Source organism: Varanus komodoensis, unplaced genomic scaffold, assembly GCF_004798865.1.
Source record: "Varanus komodoensis strain SLA01 unplaced genomic scaffold, ASM479886v1 scaffold36, whole genome shotgun sequence".
Lineage (NCBI taxonomy): Eukaryota > Metazoa > Chordata > Lepidosauria > Squamata > Varanidae > Varanus > Varanus komodoensis.
In genome coordinates, this window is record NW_025335873.1 from 4,420,734 (window position 1) to 4,443,505 (window position 22,772).

Sequence of the window (22,772 nt, forward strand, 5' to 3'; positions counted from 1 at the left end):
AGCTGGGCTTCATGAAGGCCAGTATAGACTGCTCTGACTGGCAGAAGCTCTCCGAAGTTTCTGACTTTTCATATTACCTGCCACCAGATTCCTGCAAAGAGGATCAAACCTGGGGCTTCTTTTACAGGTAAAGCAAATGCTGTATCTCCCAGAAACTTCCTCCCCAAATTGCTGACACTTGCTGCTGTTACTTGAACCTACAAGAATATCACCACTATTCCTGAAAAACTGGCAAGTCTTGCTGGCTCTAGGCAGTGTGAGTTTTCTGGGCTATTTATGGAAAATTTTGACCTGGAAAAATTTCCAGGATGTTTTTTCTTAAGTCAGTTAGAGTAATTTGTATTAGGATGCTTTCGGTTTGTGTTGGAAAAAAGTCTGATGCCCAAGGAAGTGATCGGATTTTGTGCAGTTTTTTTTTTTAATTTTACTTAACGCACATGGTGGGCATGTCGTGAGTGGAGCCGGCTGGTGCCGGAGGTCGGACTAGATGGCCCGGGAGGTCCCTTCTGACTCGCTCTGTTTCCATGTTTCTATGTTAATTTAGGCCAAAATTGATTACTTTTGACCCAATGCTCCAAAATTATTTGACCTGAAATATTGGAGGGGATTTTTGTTAATCACGTTTATACTCTGCCTTTTCCACCTTCTTGTGAGGAACACAAGGCGCTTAATGGACCTTCCCTGTTTTGTCCTCACAACAAACCGGTGAGGTGGGTGAGGATGAGGGTAAGTGACTGACCCAAAGTTACCCAGTGATCTTCATGGCCAAATGGGGACTAGAACCCAGATCTCCTCACTCTCATCCCACACTCTAACCACTATACAACACTGCCTTCTTTATTGGAATCCTTGTAAAATAAAGACAATAGCATGTATTTCCTGTGCATTGCTTAAATTTAAGAAACAAAACAGAATGTACTGAAAACAGTCGACACGCTAGCAACCCAAATTTTAGCAACCCAAATACCTGTGTGTGTGTGCTGAGAATTGCTCAAATTGTCGTGCCATCTTCAGGTTCAGTTCTGCTTTCTAATTTACTTCACAGTGACACATACATGTATTAAAGTGAGGCATACCTATTCTCACACATACTTATTTTGTTGAGATAATCTCCTGGAAAATCATTCATTACATCTCTGAAACTTTCAGACTTTAGTTAGCATTGTTCCTGCAGTTGGCATCCATTTACTGTGACGAGTGGACATGGATTGGGAAAATAAAGCCCTGGAAAATTTCCCACTCTGTATCACTGCAATTTCCTTTGGATTCCTAAGACATTTCACCTGAAGGACTATTCTCTTCATAGCCTGGACTTTTCAACCATCCCTTGTAGAGCTTCCCGTTCTCATCGCCCTCTTGGCAACTCTTGGAACATGCTCCATCTTTTCCAACGTCCTCCTTAAAATGGAGCTCCCATAACTGAATAAAATACTCCAACTGTGGGCAGCATAGAGCAGAACAGTGATCTGAAAAAGCTGCAGCTATTAATACAAGCCGTGATGGCATTAGTTGTCTTAGCCGTTCCATCACACTGCTGGCTCAGGTCCTTCTCATACACATTTCTTCCACTCTCTGCTGTCCTTGAGTCTCCTTCTGTTGGATTCAGCCCAGTGCTCCAGCCTGTCTCCATCCCTTTGAATCTTGACCTTGATTGAGAACAGCTCTTACGTAGAACTCCCAGATAGCAGTTACCAAAGAAGAGAAGTTAACCTAACCTCATATTTGAGCTGCTTTTTAGCTCCTCTTTACTCAGGAAACTCAGCAAACAAAGGAAGAGGCTTGTCTTGAGGACGAATGCTCTAGTTTTTAGAATTTTGTATGAAAAATACACATTTCTCCTGTTGCGGGCTTGAACATTCTGTGCTGCTTTGTACTTTCTGAGCATCGTTTGGGGGCGGGCGGATCATGATTCGTATTTTTACCATGTTCAGGTTCAGCAGCCAAACCCCATTTTGCATGTGCTTTCAGACATGTTCAGGGGTTTCTTAGCCATGCTACTGTCTGTGCGGAACACTGTCTTGGGATGTTAAACCAGAGATGTGGAATCAACGTAGAGGTTTCTACAGGACATGTGCCAGCATCCCTGACCATCAGCCATGCTGGCTGGAGTGCTGGAAATTGGAGTCCAGCAATTTTGGAGGGCCTCAGGCTGCCCAAAGTGAAGTTAAGCCATTTTGCATCTCTCTTTGCTCTGCCGGCAAGTAAAGGCTTTGCACACAAGTCTTTGATTCTGGTAGTGTAGAATTTTATTGTGTGGTTGCTCATTCTGCATTTGGTTTTGTCTTGGTTGCTGCTTGTGGCTTGCCATAAATATTGTTCCTGTGCTTGTCAAACTGTTTTGATCTCTTCTCTTCTCTTCGGGCGGTGGGCTGGGCATACATTCTGTTTCCTAAATGAGAGAATAAATATTAGGTCAGAACTATTAGATTCCAGTGGTACCACTAAGATGCTGAGTATTATTATGTTGACGCATATTCACAGGTGGTTCTGTGCTTATGGGTTGAGTCGCTGCTGATTCAGCCTGGCCTTTCCCCACTTGGAGCCCTTCGGAGTTTTCTACTGGGGCTGGTGAAAGTTCAAGTCCGAAACCTGGAGGGCACCGGTTGGGGAGCTGCGAGGGCAGCCATGGTCCTCTGCGGTAGGCTGGGAAATGGCTTTGATCAAGGCCCCCTCTTGAACCTCAAGGGAGTGCCGAAGCCCTGCTTCTGCGCCCCAAGCGCGACTATCCGGCCACTGCAGTGCCTGCAAAGTTTCAATAGTTGCCTGTCGGAATTAGTTCTTTGCCTACGAATTTCTTCTTTGCTTTGGGGACTAAAGCAGATCCTACTCCTGCGAATTCATGCACATATCAAAATACCTTTTTTCTGTCCTGTTTAGCGACCTTTGATGAGTAAAGGGGATGCCAGAAGAGAGATCTGCATGAAGACTGAACTGTTGAAAGATATCACCAACAACAAAGAGGAAGGTGAGTGTGAACTTTGTAAGCCGCCCCGAGGCTTCGGCGAATGGGGCGGCATAAAAATGTTTTAATAAATAAATAAATAAATAAACAAACTTGCGAGCCGTGGCGGCGCCCTCCCAGCCAGCTCAGCGTAACGAGGAGCAGCTCGGCAAGGCAATTACACTGAGCACCCTCCATTTTTGTTGCTCTGTAGCTCCCATCACCTCTGCCTATGGGCCACACTGGCTGGGGCTGATAGGAGTTGGAGTCCAACAGCATAAGGCATGCACCAGGCTGCCCACGCTTGCTATAAAAGCTGTACCTTCATAATGTCCCTTTTGCACATTCAAGTTTTGAGTATAAACCTGGGTCCTTTGACCACTGTTTCAAATTTCTGTTCTTGTGGCAGTGTGGAACCTTGATAAAAATTAGATGTATGTGCACTCACTGTTTGCTTTGGCGTTTTCTAGCGCCCCTCTTCTGGAATTCCAATAATGCATAGAATGCCGAATGAAACATGTATTGGGTTTGTATCTGGCGTGTCCTCCAACGTGCTTCGACTGGCTTATGAGTTGCTGCTAGGTGGCTTCCCACCCCAGCAATGCCTGGCTTTGCCTCTGCCATAGAATAGTAACGTGTGTCTTCTGAACAGGATTAATATGTGCGTATAGAAACAGAAGATTACTGTTGGAAATGACCAATATGGTCATTGGGTCCAGTTTCAAGCTTCCCCCAACAGATGGCAGCCCACCTTTATTGTGGATGCCCCTGCTGGGGAGATAGTTCCATTGTCTTACTGTTCGAACATTCAAGAGGTTTTTCTAGAAGCACAGGGGAAATCTGGCTGCTTGTAACTTGTGACTTTCATGTCTTCTACTCTGGGAGGATCGAGAAGAGATCCTGGCTATCTTCTCTGTGCCAACCTTTCAGATACCTGAAGCAAATGAACCTCCATCTCTTCTTAAAGCTAAACATGTCTAATTGTTTCCGTCTCTACTGGTAGGCCTTGTTTCCGGTCCCCTGTTCACCTCTGTTGCCCTCCTCTGAAACTTCTCATGTGCGTGTATGGTCTGTCTTGGAAGTCCTGTACCAGCTCATAGTTTCAGGTGTCCATTATGACCCAGGACACTTGCCCTTAAAGACCCTCCTAAAATGGTATTTGTGTTGAACAGGCATGGAAAGTTTTTTCAGATCTCGCTTGAATTAAAGCAGGAATACAATCGAAGAACCATAGCTCTGGCTTGATAATATCTTCAAACACTTGGGTAATATCTTCTGAAGGCTTAATTTACCTTGACCTGTAATTGAGTTAGGACTCTACTGAGGCCATTATGTATATGTTATTTGGTTTTAACTGCTAATTATTGATTCGCTTTTAGTATTGTTATATGGATTTGTTCTATGCTGCATTGGAAGAGACTTTTTCCTACAATGCTTTGGAAAGCGTTCTCTTAAACGCTCTCTCTCTTTTAAATCTTAAGAATGGAGAGATAAAATTAAATAATGCATTCTAATGCCTCTTCAGGTGGTTTGCAGAGAATATTCAGCAAAAATTTAGTTAACACTGGAGACCTATACATGACTTTGTGCGGAACTTTGTGTGTTCAAGTAGGAACACAGCTGCCCCCTAAGTCTCACAGCTTTGGAATGTCTTTAAAATACGTTTGTTTATTCTGTAGGTCTCATTAGTGGGAGAGATGTCTTAGGTCTACGCAAGTGTAAAATGCAGTTGCCATGCCAAAGCTAGTGCATCAAAGGAACCTTCTCTTTACCAAGATCTGAAAATGCAGGGCTTAAGATGTAACCTCTTTGGAACAGTGCTCTTTCATTTGTAAATGGATCTTAAGTGAGAAATCCCTCCCGGAGAGAAATTGGCCTAAAAGGAGTGGCAACCGGACTCTATGTTCCTAGCACTGATGTGGGATTTTCAGAAAATGTGGAATTCCAAGCCAGGCTAACTTGCGTAAGAAAATGCTCAGTTTGTATCTGAAACATTTCCAGTGCACATGAGATTAATTTGCATAGGGAAAAATTGCAAATTAATTTGCGTAGGGGTAATGTTCCATTGTCCCAGAGCCCTCTAGATATTTTGTCCTGCAGTTCACTCCAGTCCCTCACCATTGGCTATGCTGGCTAAAGCAGAGGAAAGCCGTAGGCAGAACCATCAGGAAGGCTACCAGTTGCCCATCTTTGGCCTAGAGCGATCTGATCTAGCAATCTGAATGACTTGCATTAGGAAAAAGGCTGAACGAAAAGCCCCGTTTGTTCACGTTTTGATCCCATGGACAAGCATTTGACTTGAAATAATTGAGAAACAATGAAGTATATTTAGGGAACAATCCTAGACGGAGCTTAGCTGCCCATGGAGAAGTCAGGCTCCCAGCTCCAACCTTGGATGTAAACTTGGAGGTTGCAGCTGGGACTTGGACCCTGGGACTTGGACCTTGGAGGCCCTTCTTTCTCCTTGGCAGCCAGCACGGCCCGACCATGTCAGCGTTGGAAGACTGACCTTGGTGATGGAGGTTTGTGGGTGCTCCCGCAAGCAGGCCAGGGAGGGCTCCGCCACTTGGCAGCCTCTTGGCCTCTCCTCATGTACAAGGGGAAGACACCTCGGTGGCCCATATCCGCTGTCCCAAGCCTTGTGTAGAGACGAGGAAGGCAACCTTCCCCTTGGCATTCCTTCTGCCTTGCATTGGATGCATCAGAGGCCAACATGATCGCAGTGTTATGTTAATTAGAAACGTGTATTGGAAAACTTGTGAACCCTTTAAGAGAATGATCTTGTTTGCACAACACAAGAACTTATGGGTTGTTTAAGCAGCACGTTGTTGGACACAAACTTCTGGCCCATTCTTCAATTCTGCTTTCAGAGCAGAATTGCCTTGTTCATAGGTTGCCAAAAAGTTGTCTGAACCCAGACAATCTGCGTTGTCCAGAGTGTTTAACAACCCGACAGCAAATTGTCGGATAACACCCTGTCGTTTTATTGCCAAGCGACCGAGGGTGCCCAAGTTTGAATGCCGAACCATCCACAAATGGGGCGATCTTCGATTCCAACGGCATGGGGAAGCGATGGACCCTTCCACTCCTTCTCGCCCTCCTCACTTGGTAATGATTTAGTTCTGTGTGTGAATCAAGACAATGTCATCTTGTACTTCCCTTGCATTGCTTAAAATTAAAGAAAAACAAAAAAAGGAAACAAACCGGCCCCCAACCCCCCCCCCCCCCCAAGTGCTGACACTCCAGTATTAAGCTAGCAAGGAAATGTATATGATACTTTGACAGACACTCGTCTTTCCGTAGCAGAGGCAGTGAGCCTCTTGTATTCCTTGTCGCCATTTATTAGTTGCATTTCATCCGGAGACATATATGCATTCCTGGGGCATAATATATTCTCCCACACACTTGTTATGGAATAATCATCTGCAGAACGTGAAGTGCAACTCTGAAACATTCTGGCCCGTCTGACATTATATGTGCAGTTCGGATCTTCCCATTTTTGCTGATGAACTTACAAAATGGAAAGCTTTCCATGGAAAAACAAAAATCATTGGATTTTTTTGTTCTGTTTTGTTTTGGGGAACTTTTTGCCCTATATCTCTGGTTCTTAAGGGAGGAATGTCATTTATGTATTAATTAGATTTATATCCCACCTTTTTTCTGACAATGAACTCAAAGCACCGTACATCATTCTCCTTCTCCTCTCCCTCTTAAATCCAATACAACAACAACCCTGTGAGGTAGGTCGGGCTGAGAGCCTGTGACTGGCCCAGATTCACCAGTGGGCTTCGTGGCTGAGTGAGGACAAGAACCCAGCTTGCCTGAGGCCCAGTCCCACACTTTTAACCACACTGGCTTCCAAAATGTTCTGCAGTCAGTCATTTTGGACCAGGGTGTGTTTTCTCTGGCCGGAGTCGATTCATTTGGGGTAGCTAAGCTCCACTTGTCAAGCCTTAAAGATTGCCTGATTCTGGATTTGTTTTGTCTTCAGCACTCCCATTGGGACACATTTCGTGTTGCAGAGAAAATCAAATGGTGCATACCAACCTGTAAACTCACCTCCAAGCAGGGCACCTATTCTCCTGTTTTCCTAATCATTGGAGCTGGGCAGATACATTTGATAATTCCCTGTTTTGGTAGGACCAGTTAATAGCACCTCAAAAAGGCTTGGACCTATTGTACAGGCTTCCAGTGATCATTCACGGCGAAAGAATCTGACAGGGCGAGCATGGTGTCCGAGCAAATGGATACCGTTTATTTCTTTGAAGGAGAGGTTGTTTGGCTCATCAGAAGGCCAATGTGGTGAGCATGAAAATGCTAGCTGCAGTTTGGGAGTGCTGCTCGACCTGGAGCTGTCCTTGGAAGCCCAGGTGACGGCGGTGGTGAGGAGCGCTTTCCTTCAGCTTCGGCTAATCTATCAGCTGCGCCCCTACCTAGAGGACGACTGCCTAACGACAGTGACACATGCATTGGTTACTTCCCGGTTGGATTTCTGTAACGCGCTCTACATGGGGCTGCCCCTGAAGACAGTCTAGATACTTCAGATGGTGCAAAACAGAGCATTATTCTCACATAACCCCAGTCCTCTACCAGCTTCACTGGCTCCCCATTGAAGTCTGGGCCCAATTCAAGGTGTTGGTTATCACCTATAAAGCCCTCAACAGCTTGGGTCCTGGTTACATAAAGGAGCGCTTATGTCCATATGTGCCCTCCCGCCCCTTGAGATCGGCGGCAGAGGCCCTCCTCCGGGAGCCCTCCGTGAAGGACATTAGGAGGGTGAGTATCCGGAGGAGGGTTTTCTCTGCAGTGGCGCCCAACCCATGGAATGCACTCCCCAGAGAGGTCCGCCTGGCACTTGTTGTTATTTGCTTTTCGGCACCAGGCTAAGACATTTTTATTCCAGCGGTATTTTAATAAGTTTTAATATTGTCTTTTCTATGTTTTTAATTGCAGTCAGTGTGGGTTGGGAATTTTATTTATGCTATTTATGTTATATTTTACATTGTAAGCCGTCCTGAGGCTTTTTTGCGAACAGGACAGCATATAAATATTTTAAACAAACAAACAAACTTACATTCATGAAGGCAGATTTGACCATCTTCGATGAGGTCTGACTGCCTTTGAAAAAGGTCTCAGACCAATGATCTCTCAGAGAATGCCACTCTGGAATTCCTAGAGGTTGGTACATTTCCTTTCCCTAGGCTAGCGCTTATGTACGCACTCTGTCCTGGGGCGGATTGCCACCTGACCTTTCAATACTCGCTTAAATTGCTCGGAGAGCAACTGTGTTGGAACTAAGAAACAAGCTCTCCCAAAGACATTTGGTAATTGTATTCATATTTGGGCAGCTCTGCTGGAATTTAGGCTGCCTGTGAACCCACAGTTCGGTGGCCAACGCCGAATTAGAAATGGTAGTCCCAAGGAATGATGGGACTGAAAAACACAATGGGTAATTCTAATTCTAATAATTCTAATTCTAATGCCTTTGTCCAGGGAGAATACAGTGATCCTGGTGCGTGTACAACTTTAAATATTTTTATTTGTGATGCTTGCCCAGTCTGCTGGCACAGTGATCTTTTAGGGCTCGTCAAGCAAAATAGGAATTGCACAAAACTACCACAGTGTTATTGTCCTGTCATCTCTACCTGCTTAATTGCGAAATGCATCCATCTTAAATCAAGACAAAAAGCATGGAGTTGACTCATTGTATCCTCATAACTCTGGTGAGGGAGGATAGATTTGCCTTGAAGTAACTTTGAAACGCAACCTGAAGAATGTTCCTTTTCTCATGAACTCCCATGGTGAAAATATTACTTTCAGGTATTTTTGAAAGAAAGTCCATCATGAGAATATTTACAGTTTTTGCAAGTTGTATAATTTTTAACTCAAAATAGATTCCCTAAATTGAGTTTTATTTTTATCACTGGGGATTTAGTCAAATTTTCTCATTTATCAATCTAATATTAGAAAAGTGATAGATGTTAGCCATTATAAATCTATGTATCTACAAGCTACCACACTGTAAATTAAGTAGGAAAATATTTTTCCCTGGGCATCAGAACATTGGAGATGGTATAAGAAAGACAATATTCTTCCTCTTTTTCTCATCAGTTTTTTTTTAAAGCCATGTTTTTTTAATTTATAAAGGCAAATATTTGGTCAGATTCAAACCAAATTAATTTGTTAACTGATCCATTTTTTGTCATGAACCACCCCAAGAATTTTGGCTATCAAGTTGCCTCCAGAAAGTCCTATCTTTGACAGCCCCACTCGGCTCTTGTTAGCTCAGGTTTCCTTGATGGAATCAATCCCTATAATATTTGGTCTTCTGCTTTCCCTAGCACGCTTGTCTTCCCTGCTGAATCTTTCCTTTCCGAATTACAACTTCAGATTTTTCATTTTTGCTTCCAAGGAAATTTCTAGCTTTATTTGATCCAGGACACCCTTGTTTGTCTTTCTCTTGGTCCAGGATATTTACAAAGTTCTCCTCTGGCACGATATTTATTTTCTTCTCAGCTTGCTTTACTTTCCAGGTTTCAGACCCCTCCGTAGTGTCAGGAATACAACACTACAGATGGCCTTGTCTCCAGTTAAACACCCTCACATTTTTCATCAACCCTTTTCCAGTCCATTGCTGTCCTTCCAAGGTTCATTCTTCTTCTAATTTCTTGGCTGCTGCCTCCCTTTGAATAGATGACTGAGCCAAGGTATGGAAAACCACTCACAATTTCAGTTTCTTCATTGTTGACCTTAAAGTTCTGTAATTCTTCCCTGGTGATCATTTTTGTTTTCTTAATATTCGCCTCCACTCCTGCTTTGCATTTTCTTCTTTGACTTTCATTAGGTGCCCTTGAAGTTCTTTGTTGCTTTCTGCCAGTAATACGGAATCATCGGCATCGCTTCAGTCATTGATGTCTGTACGCCTGTTTTCAGCTCTTCCTCCTTTGATCCTAATCCAGTTTTCCATATGATATATGCTGTGTACACATTGAACAGATTGGGAGATAAAATACAGCTTTGTTTGACGCCTTTGCCTATAAGAAACCATTCTATTTCTCCAAGTATCTATGTGATAGTAACTGAAAAGTTGCATTCAGAATTCTGGTCCTATTTCTGTCATTGAATGCAGAATGTTTTGGTTCTGAAAGTTACATAGTAGATTGTTTTGCTTTGGTTCTGAAAGTTACTTCGGTTTTGCTTAAATCCTTTATCTGACTTATATTACAAACAAACTTTGGTGCCTTTCTTTTGTTTAAGGTTCTTCTGGTGCTGCCTTACAGATATGTTGGTATAGCCTGTGGACATGCTTGCTGCCCATGATGGGAGTTGTGATCTAACACATTTGGTGGATGTTGTTGGGGAAAGCTGAACTCGATGGAATGTTGGGAGAATAACTATTGAATACCGGTGGAAAGTAGTTCTTGAATGCAAGTCCTATCAGTTTGTTAGTTGTATGACTCAGATCAAGAATTACATTGGGATGGGAGCAGAGTCCTATGCCTGCCAGTGAAATCTGGAGTCTGTTAAAATATTTCTTCTTTCGGGGTATGGATATGTTGAGTATAAAGCCTTTCCTTCCGCTGTTGTGTGTTCACACACACACACACACACACACACGCTCTCTCTCTCTCTCTTTCTCTTTCTCCAGGATTTAATGCTATGGCAGCTGATGAAAGTGCCATAGAGAAGCAAGTTGGGGAACCCAAGATGGCCCCCGATGGCGAAACCAACGGCTCCTGTGAGTGCAGTGAGACCAAGAGCCCCTCCGGTGCAGCGAAGAACCCTAAGGACAATGCAAAACTGAGCCCAGGGGATGCCACGGCCAAGATAAATAGAATCACCGAGAACGGCATTTCTGAGAGAGACAATGACACTGTAAAGCAAAACCACATAAAAGCAAACGATTTCACACAGACTGCGGTCACGGGGAGCAATGGATACGTTTTACCCAAGCACGTGGCTCAGGAGCTACCCATAAGGACTACCAGCGGTGCTTTTGCTTCCCTCACTGGCCACGCCGCAAAAACCCTCCCCTCCACGGGAAGCAAAGGGCGCGCGCTGAGCACCTTCCCCCAGGCGCCAGCTAAACCCGGGGAGGCCGCGAAGGACGGTGAGGTTAAGAAATCCGCTGCAGCAAATGCCAGCATCAAGGTCCACAGGGCTCGGAAGACGATGCCCAAGTCTGCTTCCAGCATGGTAAAGTATCCCGGAAGTGGCTGCCGGTGGCTTTGCTTCGGTGTGCGTGCGTGCTGGCGTGTGTGCGCTGGAGCGTGTGGGGCTAAGGGCCAGCTGAGATTGTCCCGTGCAGTTCCCAGTCGCTTCTCCCCCTCCCCAGACGTCTGCCAGAGGCAGGTAATATTTCAGCAGCTGGATTCAGTCTGGCGTATCCTCTGAATAAGGGCTCCCTCTGAAACCCACCTGGTTGAAGTAAGCCGACCTGCACCTGAGTCGGGAAAGATTTCGTGCACCTTCTTGCGGGAGCATCGTGACTGATGCGTGTCCCGTCTCTTGCTCATAAGCAGTTGTGGCACGGTCCCTGCTTAGTAAGAGAGATTGATTTCGCTCCTCTCCTCCTAATCCTGAAAGGAACAGTCTTTGCGACTTGGCTTCGTATCCTTAAATCTGTCCCTTGGGTTCTCTCCATCTGATGGAGGTGGGATTCCCACCCCCCGCCCCCAGGCTAGAGTGCTCTCCATCACGCATGTCTTCCTAGAAGTCCTAGGGCAGTTTTATATCATTGCCACATGCAAATATCTCCAGAGCATCTGGTGGGCCGGCTCTCCTGAGCCAAGCCCCCAAAGCCACAGAGGGGTTCACGATAATCAAAACAGTGTTTGATTATCTTGATGTTCAATCATTGATCAGCAGCCACTCAGTTTTCCAGAGCAGGCCCCCCAGGGGGTGCTGGAATAGGGGCAGCATCTGCTGGGAATCCAGTGTCCTGTTCACTAAAGCAGATTTGGAATTCTCCTGGCTACCTAGGTGTACTTTTAAATCTCTGTGGCTTGAATTGGCACATTAATAGGGATCCATGACTTCGAAGCTCAGTGTTTGGAAACGGGGTCCCCCCGGCTGTTCTGATAGCCCCCTCTAATATAAATTTCTTACACGCAAGTGAAAGGCTTCATGCTGCTTCTGGCCAGAGCATTTTTCCGTTGATTGTTTACTTGCAAGGTTCCTGCCCTGCCTTTCAACCAGATGATCTTCAGGGCAGCGTTCAGTAGACCAGCCTTTTCCCATCTGGCCTTCTACGGTTGCTTTGCATCTCAGTTCCCGTTGACTCCAGCCAGCATGGCCAACGGTTAGGAATCTTGGGAGCTGTCACCCAGATGTCTTGGTGGTACTAGGTTGGGAAAGGCTGTGGAAGTTCATAACAGTTTTTTTAACTCAAGCCTGCAGCATTTGACCTCCTGGATGGTGTAGGAGAATAGAGTGTGTTTCCATACAGTCTCTTGCGCATCTAAACATCAGTTATGTGGAGCAGAAATGTGTCCTGTTTGTGGACTTAATACTGGGGTGTCAGTTTGGCCACTCTGGAACAGAATGTTAGACTAGACAGGCCTTCGGTTGGATCTAGCGTGGCTTTTTCCAAGTTTCTATTGCAGGCCGCTGGTGAAATGTGTGGAAGTGTACAGTGAGATACCGTTCTTTCTCAATTAGTTTCTGGCAGCAGGGCTACCTACAGTGAAAGATAAAGGGTTCCTGTATTCGTGGCTACAAAATTAAGTCTGTTAAAAGTTCAAAAGCCAGAGGAGTGGCTGGAAAAGTTGTCCGTTGTGTACGGCAGGCTTGAGAACTGCCTGTGGCAACCTCTGGAAAAAATATGCAGAAATATGTACTTTGCAGAATGAGTTGTGCATGCCAGATGAATTGTGCAAGTCCATTGAATTAGCACAATTTCAAAACAGTAGCAGAAATTCAGGTTTTCTTGATGTAGTATTTGGATTGTTTGTGTGTGCAGTCTGGTAAAACCCCAGTTAGCAAAAATCCTTCTCTAGCTCTGCGTCTTACCATAGATTGATAGCCCTTCAGTTCGCTTAGTTCAGCTTCGGTGAATATGGCCACAATAACACAGGAATGCCTACATACAGAAGTAACCCTGAGGCTGAGATGGAAAGAGGAGGAATTTCCTCTTCAGAATAAGGGCTGTAAAGAACTTTCAAGTGTGGTGCAAACGGGCCCTGATTTAAATTCAAGGTGAGAGATACATGTCATTTGAAAGTTTAGCAGGCTGTGAGCATTAAGGTATTTGTGGCAAGGTGTCTTTAGCATTGCAGTTCCTGGGGAATTATGAGAAATACATTTCTTTAACAGCTAAAGGGGTCAGTGTCACACACACAAAGCAAGATTTGTGCATTTGTGCCCTGTTTGTCACCCTTCTAACAACCTGGAGTTTGAAATCATTCTGTAAATTAAATAGAGCGACAGCAAGCCATGGTTTCTGCCCTGCTGAGTTCTTGGCTAGCTTCGCCACTCTCACTTGCAGGATGAGCAGTGCTTAAGCGTAACTGGATTGGCATGCCTGAATGTCCTGCTCTAGTACGCTCATCCTCAAAAAACAGGTCCCTGTTTTGCACGGATGCAGATCTAGAAGGACATCATGAGCTCTCCAGCTCCTCCGGGTTCAGTTTCCCAAAAAAGACCCCAGGATCTGGCTTCCCTGTGTCTGAAGGAGGCTGCTGTGTCCAGACTTTCAGACTCAGAGAAATCCACCCATGAGACTAGCAAGCGCTTTCAGGCACCGCTACCTCGCCACAGCCTGGGGCTGGGAGAGCAGAGCAGTCCCCTGATTGTACAGGAAAGGATCTTCATAGGATGTGCAATTAACCAGCTCATGTGGATCAAAAGCCTTACTTAAGGCTCCATCACGGTTTGCTGCTTGTTGGAACGACACACGGATGGGCTGTTCTGGCCATGAGCACCAGCATCATGTGGAGCTCTCCATGGTGCTGGCTTGCTTCTGTTCTTGGCCCTCGGGCAAACTTGGCTTGCTTAAAGCCTCAGCCGAAACCTGATCCATAAGTGATGTGGCATTTCTGGAGAAAGTTTTTGTGAAAACTGAAATAACTTGCACCGAAGAACAGTCGGTCTGCATGAGAGAATTTTCCGATGCAAGAAGATAGTTATCTCATTTGGTATGCTTGTTTTATTTTCATTTGGTAAACAGCAAAGCTAAAAAAACTCTTCAAACTGCCCTGTGTTAATTTTTGCCCTGATACTCCCCAAATATTTGACTTGGAAATTTGAGGGGAAAAAATAAAGCACATTTAATGTGATTTAATTGCTCTATTACATAGAAATGTCTATTGGAATGCATGTACAAATCAATAATTTTTCTATTTATTTATTAAATTATTTTAGCCCTCCCCATTAGCTGTAAGTCTCCCTGGGCTGGTTACAGATAAAAGTATACAATTAATATAACCATATAATAAATCATACAATGAAACACTGAGATCACAATATTAAAATCTAATCATAAGATGATTAAAACCCAGGAATATCACCCTTAAGAGGAACCATTATTATATAAAAGGCAAAACCACACTTTATAATAAGATGTAAATTTTTAAAACCATTAAAATCAATCGAACAGTTAAAACAGGGAAAATAAAAAGGGTTTTTGCCTGGCACTGGAAAGACTATAAAAGAGGGGACCAGGTGAACTTCTTTGGGGAAAGTCAGGGTGCGACTCCCAAAAAGGGGCCTCTTCTTCTAGCCATCCTCAGAAGGGCTCCAGTTGGTGATCTCAGGGGATGGGCGGGTTCTTTTGAGTAAGGCTCTCCTTGAAATTCTCTGGCCCCGAGCCATTTATAGGGCTTAATCTTGAGAAGAAAATGTTGTGAAAACTGTTGATGGACCAATTAATTTTGCAACCTTAAGAACTGTGTATCTTTTTCCAACTCATATTTCTTAAAGCCCTGCTTTGTCCCAGTGAAGGTCTTGGGGGGGCACCATCAGTTTCAGTGTCACCACTGACAAATTCCATTTCACAGGGAGTCATCTGTATTTTGGAGATATGCTATTTTCACACATACATGCTAGCCATAACCATGTGGAAAACATTAATTACAACTTTGAAATGGCCAAACTTGCCTAATCCTGTGTTTGCAATTGGCATTGTCTTCTTTGTTACTAATGAAATGATGAAATAGAGAAATTTGCATTGAAGAACGCTGTGCCGGAATATTTTCTACCTTGATTTACTGGCCGGATGTTCTATAACATATGCCTCACTGTTGTCCAAACATGCAAAGCTCTTGCTGTGATGAAAGCAGAACAAAGGGTAACATTTGCTCCTGAACTATAAGCCAGCATCCTGAAGCTTTCTGGTTTAACAGTTGATGTATTTGTAGACATTTTCTGGATCCCTGAGAAGATTTAGAAGGTTCTGATGAGGAAACTTGAGTGCTGCCCCTTTTCTGGAGGAGGGGAAAATGCTGTCCAAATGTATGGGTTCTTGAGTCTCATACAGGCCTGATGAAGCCAGGTCAAGGTAGACAAAGCCAGGTCAAGGTAGGTTAACCAAAACATGGAAAGCAGAGTCAGGGCAGAATTATATTTATGGAGAGGACAGGTGAGAACAGGACCTTGGACAGCTCCACTGGAGTCTTCCTGGTTGACTCTTCTGGTATAGGAGGGTGTTGTCTCAGTAAGGAACTAAAGCCAGCTGAAGCCTTTAGGGCCTTTGATAGAGCATGTAGTGCCCTCCTTCCTCCACCCTGAGGGGGCTGATGGGGCTGTGAAAGGGTTCCCACCCGATACGGTGATCTTCAGTGACACTGAGGCGCTGGAGATTCTCTTAGGGCATAATTGACTGAGGCAGAGAATGGCGGCCAGGTGAAGTCCTGTGGTTAGGAGAGCACTGACTGTCCTCCCCCGATCAAGGAGAACAAGATTCCTCTGTAGTACAATCCAAGGGCCATGGTTTCGTTCATTTTCTATTACTGTGTCCTCTGAGTTCTCAGTTTCTGGCCAAAAAGAGACAGACAGACAGACAGACAGACACAGAGCGAGAGAGAGAGAATAGGCAGCATTCCTTATGGCCAAACTACATGTTACATTTTTTTCCTCTCTGCAAAATGTGTGTTTAACCTCTCTCCTAAAATATCAATAAAGCGTTGCATTGGGACATACTCCATCTTTCTGGACTACGCAGGCCTCCCGGTCATCTGGAGGGCTGCAAACACATTCAGCCGAATATGATTATCGTCCTTCCATTCAGAATGTCTCCATTCACATGGGGAGGTGAAGGGTGGGGGGAGAAACTTGGCCACATGGCCCCTCCTCACTTTCAGGTCCATAATGGTTTTCTAGGGTATGGTATTCCTTAATTCAGAATAGCAGGAACTGCAATAAATAGCATGAAATCAGACATGCAGTGAGCCAAGTACACCTGTTGCCCTGTTGCTCTCTTCTAGCATGCAAAAATTGTGGTTGGTCCCCAGGCCTGCTTGGGAATTTTCCTTTTTAAGATGGAATCCCTGTGGCTAGAGAAAGAGAAATTGCACAGAAGGATTCCACCCTGGTTCCCAGCTACTGATTGGAAGAGTGGTCTGGCTTATGACACGTAGCTACCACTGGAACCCTATGTGGTGGAGAGAGACCTAGAAGGCTGGTGTGGGATTGAGAAGCATCTGAGTGCTTTCATTTTTGAGCACGGTTCAAAATTCTGATTTTATTTAATAAATTAAAGTATTTACCTATGACCCACTCTTCAGCTGGAAAGCTTCCCAGAAGTAGCTTAAAAATAAGCAGAGACAAAACAGTTCCTTCTCCTACTCTTACATTCTAAAAATATGTGCCATGAAAGAAGAAAGAGATGAGGAAGAAAAGGGAATCATGAAACCCCTGGCAAGAACGTGCTGCTTATTGTCCCAAGACTGGCCAACAGTTGATTATTCATCCAAAGTTCACCGAAAGTTGCTGGTCATACAGGATGGAGTCTCCACCTTCTGGATTATTCTTGCTTCCTCACTGCATCTCTTTGGTTCACACAGAAGGGCGAGCTGTGGTCTTAAGCAACCCAGAGTTTTAAGCCACGGCTTGTTCCTAGGTTAAACTCTGGATTGTTTCCTGTACAACAGTCCATAAATAGCTTTCTGGGATGGCACATTGAAAGCAGCATGCTAGCTTTCTGTTGGGTAACCATGGATAGCAATGTTTTGTTTAGTCTAGGGTTGTGTGAGCTGGACCACTCTTTTATCCTATAAGGATCTAAGCAGCTTGGGACCATGGTTCCTAAAGGATTCCTCTTCTTCCACGTGAACTTGCTCAGATATTTAATGGCCTCTGGGACCTTGTCCTGAGTTCCTCATCTGCCACTGTCATCTGAAAGTAAGCCAAATTGAGACTGGAAGCAAGGCCTTTTTGGTCATGGCACCTCAGTTTTGGAATTCCTCCTCATGGAGGCTTTTGTGGCATCATCCCTCTCATTGGTTGGCACAATCTGAAACATTTGTTTTAATTTCCCCTGGCATGTTTCAAGCCTGGAGTTTTATATCACACAGAAACTTCAGCGGAACTCCGTTTTGTGTCATGTTTGTTTGTTTTGGCTAGACAAACTTAGTTTCTTTTTGTTGTGTTTCTGCGTGTGTCTCCTTTTGAGTCATGGCTGAAAAGCAAACATTTAAAATAAATAAATCATGGTTGACAGGGAAACAAAGCAAAAGCTAGAAAAGTTGAATAAAAAGGGATAATTAGAATTTATTTGAGGGGTTGAAGTACCTAACAAGAAAGGATAAAATTGTTTTTGGCTTTCCTGGCTTTTTTTAAAAGGATTCAACTACGGATACACTAGAGGCATATAAAATGTGAACGATAGGAAAATCATAGAACTCTGGCTCAATGAAGCTGATTGGGAAAGCAAAAGATTATGCTTCTTCCAAAAGAACATTTCCAAACACGCTTCTGTTATAGAATTTACTGCTGCAACAGTTCCACTGTGGCTTCTGGTTCCAATAACTTTAAGAAGGGCTAGAATCAATACATTTATGTAGAAGATGTTATTAACCGACAGTCTCGGAAATGGACAGTCCTTGCCAGAGGCACTGAAAGTTTGGCTACCAGATCGCTGGCCACTAATAACGCATGTGCTAATTCTCTTTGTGCTTGTTGGTTTCTGGGATTGGTGACTCTTTGGTGTGATCTTGCAAGGCCATTCTGCTTCTCCTTTTCATTTGCCTTTAACTGGAAAGGAACAGGTGAAAGATGAAAACATCCAGGTCTAACTATTAAGCTTGGCAGAAAGCTTTTAGGGGGAGCTGACGCTGATGGGAATTCTGTTATTTTTCCACATCTGGAAAGGAAAGGGGATGTACTTATTGCTGAAGATGTTCTGCAATTCATTCAGGTTTAGCATTTGGGCTGGCAAGTACCAGCTTTATATTTTCAGCTATGGCCTCATTCCTGCAGAGATCGGGGTGGGTGGTGCTCACATGTTGGGCAGACCAGATGGACCGCTGCTCATGTCATTTCATTGTTGCTTTTTTTCCCTGATTTGTTTTTTTTTATCATGCTTTAAATTCATGTCTGATTATCATTAGTGTCCTAGAGCACAGTTTTTAGCAGAAAGGCGGGATATAAATTTAATAAGAAAATAAACGAATAATAGCTTGCATCTGAACCATCACCAGTTAACAGTTATCTGGGAGCAATTAACTGGGGTTATAGAGGGTATTTGTGTCTCTACATTTTCCCACTAGTTTAATTCTCTTTCCCCACCTTGCTATTTGCCTTTAAAATATGGGTATCAATCAGCTGCCTTTAGCCACGTTTCTTTCCAGCTCTGTGTGCTTGAATTAGGAAACCCGTGTTAAGGTTTTTCTGCAGTGATCAGTGGTACATGGCAGAACATTTCCAGCTGCTGTATTTTCTGTGTGTTGTCCATGGGGTCGCGATGGGTCGGACATGACTTCGCCACTAACAACAACAACATATTTTTCTGTAGGAAGTGTGGTAGTTTCAGAAATGCCTTGTTCACCCAAGAGGGTGGGTTTATAGAATGGACAGTCATAGGCCGCCTTGTCCATATCCTACTAATTCTTCCCCTCACCCTATCCCGAGTGAAAAGCTTGAAAACATTTCCTTTTTGTTGTTATACTGGGCATGAGCTTTATAAACATAGTGAGTCAGAAGGGGCCTCCCAGGCCATCTAGTCTGAGCCCTGGCTCCAGCCGGCTCCACTTATGTAATACTCAACATGTGGTTTTCCAGTCGTTCCTTGAACACCCTTCCTGATGGGGCCTCCACCACCTCCTGAGAAAGCACATTCGATATCCTAGGGCATGGGTCCACAAACTACGGCCCGTGGGACAGATCCGGCCCGCCATGGCCATCCATCTGGCCTGCGCCACTGTTCACCGCCTGCACATGTGTGGGGAGGTGGCGGCTCGCTCGCTTGCTTGGAGATGGTCTTCAAGCGAGCAAGCCACTGCCTGCCTCCTGTACACGCATGCTCGCCGATGCCTCGAAGTGCGGGTGGGGAGGTGGTCGCTCGCTCGCTCGGAGATCTCCGAGTGAGTGAGCCACCGCTGCACGAGCCCGACAGCACCTCACTGGCCTGCTACAGTCACTGCAGCCTTTCAACTGCCCTCTATTCAAAAAGTTTGAGGACCCCCGGGGTCCTAACCATCAGGAAGTACTTCCTGACACCCAACCTGAAGCCTGGTTCCCTGAGCTTTGCCCCGTCCTTTCCTCCACCTTGTGACACCTCTTCACATACCTATATGTCCATATAAGAACCCCTCTGTGTCTTGCCTTCTTTAGGCTCCAAAGACCCAGCTCCCTGAATCTCATCCCTGCAATCCAGCTATCGTCCTTTTCCTTCGCTGCCTTCAAACTGGTGTGGATGTACGCATACAGAAATTCCAAATAAATAAAAATAAATAAATGGATGTGCCCCAATTCAGACTCTTTGTTTGGTTCCCTTTGGAGGAAAGCTAGCTCTGGAATGTGGCTTCCGTAAACAAAACTCATCTCCGCGATGCTGTTGTTGATAATTCTAGGTCATCGCAATTTAAGAGAGAATGTCCTCTTTTAGGAAAGATAAATGAAGCATGGATCAGAGAAATGGTTAACAATCCAAAAATAATGATTTTAATAAAATGTCATGGCAGTTTCCAGTGTGTATTCCAGTTTGTGATACAAAGTGTAAGTTAATCGGACATAAAATATACAGGGCGGAAGTTAGGAATATTAAAGGTGTGGTCCTATAGATGTTTAGGTGGGAAGAAGTCATGCAGTCTTGGCATTCCCAGGCAGTCGAGCTGCTTTGGGAATAGTGTGCATTATAGGAGTTTTTCTCTCTAAAACAGGAATAGGATTGTATCCTTGAATGATCTCATTGCTCTGGGGTTTGAAGAAGACCACTTACCAAAGTGTGGACTCTGGTTAATTTGCTTAGAAAAGTAGGAACTGTTTCCAAAATCTGTATGTTTTTCTGACGAGCTGCCTAGTTTGTTCCAATTTTTAGCAGACCAGCAAGATATTTCTCTTTAGTATCCTGTGTCCAGGAACAGTTAAAGAATGAGGATGATCTTTAAACTCATTTGCTCTGCGGTGATAAATCTGCCATCAGATAAGGGCTGTTTCGAAGGCTAAACTTGAGGATTCATTTTTTCCCCCAGAAAACAGATCTCACTGGTAGACATACAAATGGGGATTTGTAGTTGAATATACAAATTATCTCAGCAAATAGCTACTTGAAGTTAAGGAGGCCTTGCCAGCACTTGAGATCTTTCTCGATCTCTTGCCCCCTTCCCTCCCAATTACGCACCTGGCCCTGGTTGGTGGACTTTGGGGCTGGGGATGGTCTGGAAAAAGCCAACATCAGATCAAACTGGTTGCATCCGCCTTTGCCTGGGAAACTGGTCATGTGATGGTACTGGCAGTCCCAACTTTGAGATGGCCACCAACTTGGATTAGTATTAAAAGGAATATTTAGAAGACACGGAAGTTAAGACTGTCAAGGACTACTACTTCTGATGGCTCTGTGTTACTTCCCGCATCATAGGCATGGTAGTTGGCAGTGCTGGCTGCTGGGGAACATGGGAGGAGGTTGCTGTTGGGCTCATGTCCTGCTTGTTGGACCAGTGTGGAAACACAGCCGGAGTCGCCAACGTTGGGTTTCCTTGGAGTAGATACACGGATTTCTTTGGCACTATTTCCTGTACCTCATCTCTGCCGTATTCTTCCGTTCTTTCAAGCTGAACCTTTGCAGATTAAAAGGGAAAGAGAGGCAGGAAGTGGCCCATGCAGAACTGTCTAATGGGAGGAGCTGCTCTGTGGCTGAAAGAGAAGTTGTGAAGTCGGGCCGCTCTCTGGTTCATTGCTTGAGGCTGAATGCTTTGCTTTGAATGTTAGCTTCTGTCTCCATTTGTGTGAGTAACGTGGAGAGAGAGATTGGGGCGGGGGGGTGCCGCAGGAGTCGGTGTGCTTCTTGACAAATGATTCAATGTCTTGGTTTGCTTGCATTATTTTATTATAGCTTCTTTTTTCTTTCAAAAAGTATTTCCCCCACTCCCGCCAGCAGCTGTTTTCTTGACCAAAAATCATAAAGGGTCCTTTTGATTTCTGTTTCCCAGCATACAACTAAAGACCCCAAAGAAGCAAAAGCACCTAAGGAAGATGGCAGCAAAAATGTTCTGGAGTTTGGGAAGCCCCTGTCCTTGCCCCCTGTCCCTGGCCTTCATTCATCTCTACCTCAGAACCAGAGCTATGTGGCCGCCTCAAAATCACAGACAGGTAAAACCCCTTTTAGGGGGTATACGCCTCCCTTGATGGGTTTAGGGGGAGGCAGAATGTCGGGTTGGGATCTTCCGGGTTCCCCTGTGGCCATTTCCTCTTCTGATGCCACCTCACTGTCCCTTTGTTTAGAGCAGCCTCTCCTCCCCCAAGCAGGTGCTCTCCAGATGTTTTGGCTGCACCTTCCAGAATTCTTGACTGCGCGATGTCCGTGTTGGCCAGGGCTGTTGGAAGCTGAGGTCCGAAACATTTGAAGGGCAACAAATCTCAGGAAGCTGGTTTTAGACCGTCAAAGTGAGCAATGTAAGGAATAGAGCACATTGCTTTTGGGCCCTGGAAAGGAGCACCCCCGTGCCTGATGCTTTGGACCGCAGCTCCCATAATTGTCAGCATCCTGGCCTGTGGTCAGGAATTCTAGGAGCTGAGGTTCTGAGACTCTGGAAGGTACCCAGCCTGCCTCCTCATAGGCAAAAGTAGATGACGATGCGTGATTGGAAAGCGCATCACCCAGATCTAGTGCAGCACAACTCAGTGATTCAAACTGTACGAATATGTATTTATATATGATACATATATATATATATCTGTAGAGTTGAAATATGATAAGTGGTATATAAAATAAGTAAGTTAAAAATTTTAAATAAGATATAAATATGCTTGGATACTGATATGTTCTCCCTTTCCTGAAGTATTGCTTCTTATTTTTGGAATAGGTGTGATAGAGCTGACCGTACGAAATTCACTCTGTACACGTCAGTTCACACGCAGGGGCTATCCAGATTTATTATTTTTTTAATTCCGAGCGGCTGTAAATGGGCCTGCATGCTAGTCATCGTGGTGCAATTGTTTTCCCTTTGCTTCTTCTCCCAACATGCCAGAGCTGGAACTTACCCAGGGAGGGACAAAGCAGAATTCTAGGTTTGCATGTCAGGCTAAACAACCTGGGGACAGCGGTGTGTCTGGGCTGTTCAACCACTCTGGCTTGTGGGAACGGGTGAGCCGCATGGGCATAGCTTACTGGCTTGTTCGCAACAACCCACAGTGTTTGAAACCCTGAGTCGTGGTGGCACGTGAATCGGTCCCCGAC

At 44.7% G+C, this 22,772-nt stretch overlaps 1 protein-coding gene across 1 annotated transcript in view; it reads left to right on the forward strand.

Annotated features, from left to right (window-relative positions):
* The window catches only part of EHMT1 (euchromatic histone lysine methyltransferase 1), a 107,693-nt gene that overhangs the window by 30,823 nt on the left and 54,098 nt on the right, over positions 1-22,772 (forward strand). Inside the window, 3 exon segments of the mRNA XM_044439882.1 lie at positions 2,878-2,965; positions 10,590-11,137; positions 21,526-21,685. Coding sequence (XP_044295817.1) covers positions 2,878-2,965; positions 10,590-11,137; positions 21,526-21,685 — 796 coding nt within the window.